The sequence below is a fragment of the Kogia breviceps genome, chromosome 12, assembly GCF_026419965.1.
Source record: "Kogia breviceps isolate mKogBre1 chromosome 12, mKogBre1 haplotype 1, whole genome shotgun sequence".
Classification (NCBI taxonomy): domain Eukaryota; kingdom Metazoa; phylum Chordata; class Mammalia; order Artiodactyla; family Physeteridae; genus Kogia; species Kogia breviceps.
The window spans coordinates 38,401,993-38,404,353 of NC_081321.1; the positions used below are offsets into that span (position 1 = coordinate 38,401,993).

General features: G+C 49.7%; 1 protein-coding gene across 1 annotated transcript; it reads left to right on the forward strand.

Annotated features, from left to right (window-relative positions):
• Positions 1–627: 627 nt before the first annotated feature.
• H1-7 (H1.7 linker histone) lies at positions 628–1,443 on the forward strand. Its single transcript, XM_059080648.2, has one exon. The coding sequence runs from the start codon at positions 628–630 to the stop codon at positions 1,441–1,443; it is 816 nt and encodes a 271-aa protein (XP_058936631.1).
• The last annotated feature ends 918 nt before the right edge of the window (positions 1,444–2,361 follow it).

The window sequence follows — 2,361 nt, forward strand, 5'->3', positions numbered from 1 at the left end:
GGAATCTGGATTGTTCCAATCCAATTGAATGAAGCTTCCTAGGTGTGGGAATTATGTTTAAGATAGAGGGACCACCGTGGTTTCATACTCTTGCAAAAATTCCACCGTGCCAGAGAGTCAGGGAGATATGACTGCATATATCTATTTGGTGGGACCTAAAAGTGGGAGTTTCTCGGCCGGGCTGTGTTTTATAGACTACTACACCTACTTTCTAAAGGCATCGTATTACTTGTGGATGGTTGGGAGCAACTTCTCTCACTTTGGGGAATGTGGGTAGATGGCGTGCCGGACCACAGGAAAAATAGTGACTTTCAGAAAGTGGCTGAGATCAAGATCAATGAGAAGTATAAACATAAGAGCAGGAAACAAAACCCTGGACATTATGAAGGTGATTCTTTAGGTCTGCATAGGCTCTGAAAATCCGGATTGGTTTAGACCTAGAAGGAAGTGGCGTCTGATTGGTTATTCAAAGTGAGAAAGACCCGCTACCTGGGTGGAGTCTGCCGCCCTCTTACTAGGACGTGACTTACCTGCCTTTGTGACGTGGCCCAGCTGGCCTCAGCCTTAGCTCACATCCTGGTGAGTGAGGTCCAAAGCCAGCGGCCCCACGGAAGTGGGAGCGGGGCCATGGCTGAAGGGGCCGAGCCCATGGGCGAATCCCAAGGTGCTGAAGTTAAAACCCAGCAGCCCACAGAAAACGTCCTCCGGGAACCGCCGAGGCGGGGCCCGCTCTCTGTGCTCAAAGTGGCCCAGCTGTTGCTCGGAGCCATTGCTGCGCACAAAGGGCTGACTCTGGCAGCTCTCAAAAAGGAGCTCGGAAATGCCGGCTACAGAGTGTGCAGGAAGTGCGGCCGCCACTCGCCCGAAGGGTCCAGGTCTCCTGTGAAGGGCACCCTCCTCCGGGTCAGCGGCAGGGCCCCCGCCAGCTGCTTCAGGGTTTGGAAGATTATGAAGTCGAAGAGAAAGCTGGGACGCCCGAGGTTGGAGGAGGGTGTCCGCTCGCCCAGGAGAACCCCTCTCCTGACGCAGAGGCCACGCAGGCGCTGCCAGAGACGCAGGGCGGCCAAGAAGGCCCGGGAAGTGTGGAGACAGAGCTTGAGGGCAGACACGACGATGAGGAGGATAAGGCCAAGGGCCAGGGAACCGGTGAGTTCCAGAGCCAAGGAGGAAGGGAGTGCCAAGGCAGTGGACGAGGGGACAGGATGGACCAAGAAGGAAGACATCAGGCCCGGGACCCGAGACGAGAAGAGGCCACGCTCGAAGCCCAGGGAAGAGAAGAAACAGGCCCCGGAGAAGCCGGTAAAATGGACCAGACAGAAGCCAACCTCCGTTAAAATCGACAGGGCTTCGAATAGGCAGGGGAAGACTCATGACCCAAGGGCTGCTCGCACAAAGACTTCCACTAAATCTGAAGGTCCTCAGAATGCAGCCGGGAATCCATAGTGCAGTAACAACTTCCCTTCCTCCAGGCACAGATGCCTTTCCCCATAGGCTCCAATGAGAGCAGCTCCATACTCATTGAAATGGGCAAAACTATTTGCATAAACTTTCCACCACATTGTGTCTGTTTCCTGACTCTGCTGCACCTGGAAGGGAAAGGGTGGGTATTGAGGTGAGACCTGTAGCAGAAGCAATACGGGTGAAGAGAGGAAAAGGAGTTGAGATTCGGTTCCTGTTGCAGGAGCCAGGAAAATGCCTTTCAGAAGGAAAGAAAACAGGTAGAAGAAAGCCAGCAACTTCGTGGGGTTAGACGAAATGTTGAATTAATGTTAGATACCCTAGCAAATACATATTGAGTTCTTGGGGGACGGGCATGTAAGGAGAGAAGTGTGGGCATCACTGGGGCGAGAGAAGAATAGACAGCCTTTAGGTTAAGTGGTCCCACTGATCCAAAGTGTTCTTACCTGAAATTCCTTTTAGGGAAAAGTCCCTTCTCCCAAAATTGATTGTAATGGGTTTGTAGTTTTTGCCATGATTTGATAATTGTTTTAACTTAGAAAATATGTCTTATATGTTAATCCTTAGTTAAATAACAGTGTGTGTGAAAGCTAGCACAAGGCTTGACACATGGTAGGTGCTTATCACAGAGAGTTAAATATGAGTATAAATAATTCGTGATGGAGTGATAATGTGCTACAGCAGAAAACTACACTGGATCAGTACTTAATGAGACCAGGATTCTAGTCAGAGTTCTGCCACTCTGACCTTAGCTGAGTTATTCACTTAATCATTCATGGTCTTGGTTTCCTTCTCTGTAAAAAAAGTTGGAATTGGACTAGGATTATTTTAGGTGATATTAAGTGTCAGTAAAATGATAAGAGGGACTTAGACATCATGGTATATGCTTTGATTGACAAAATT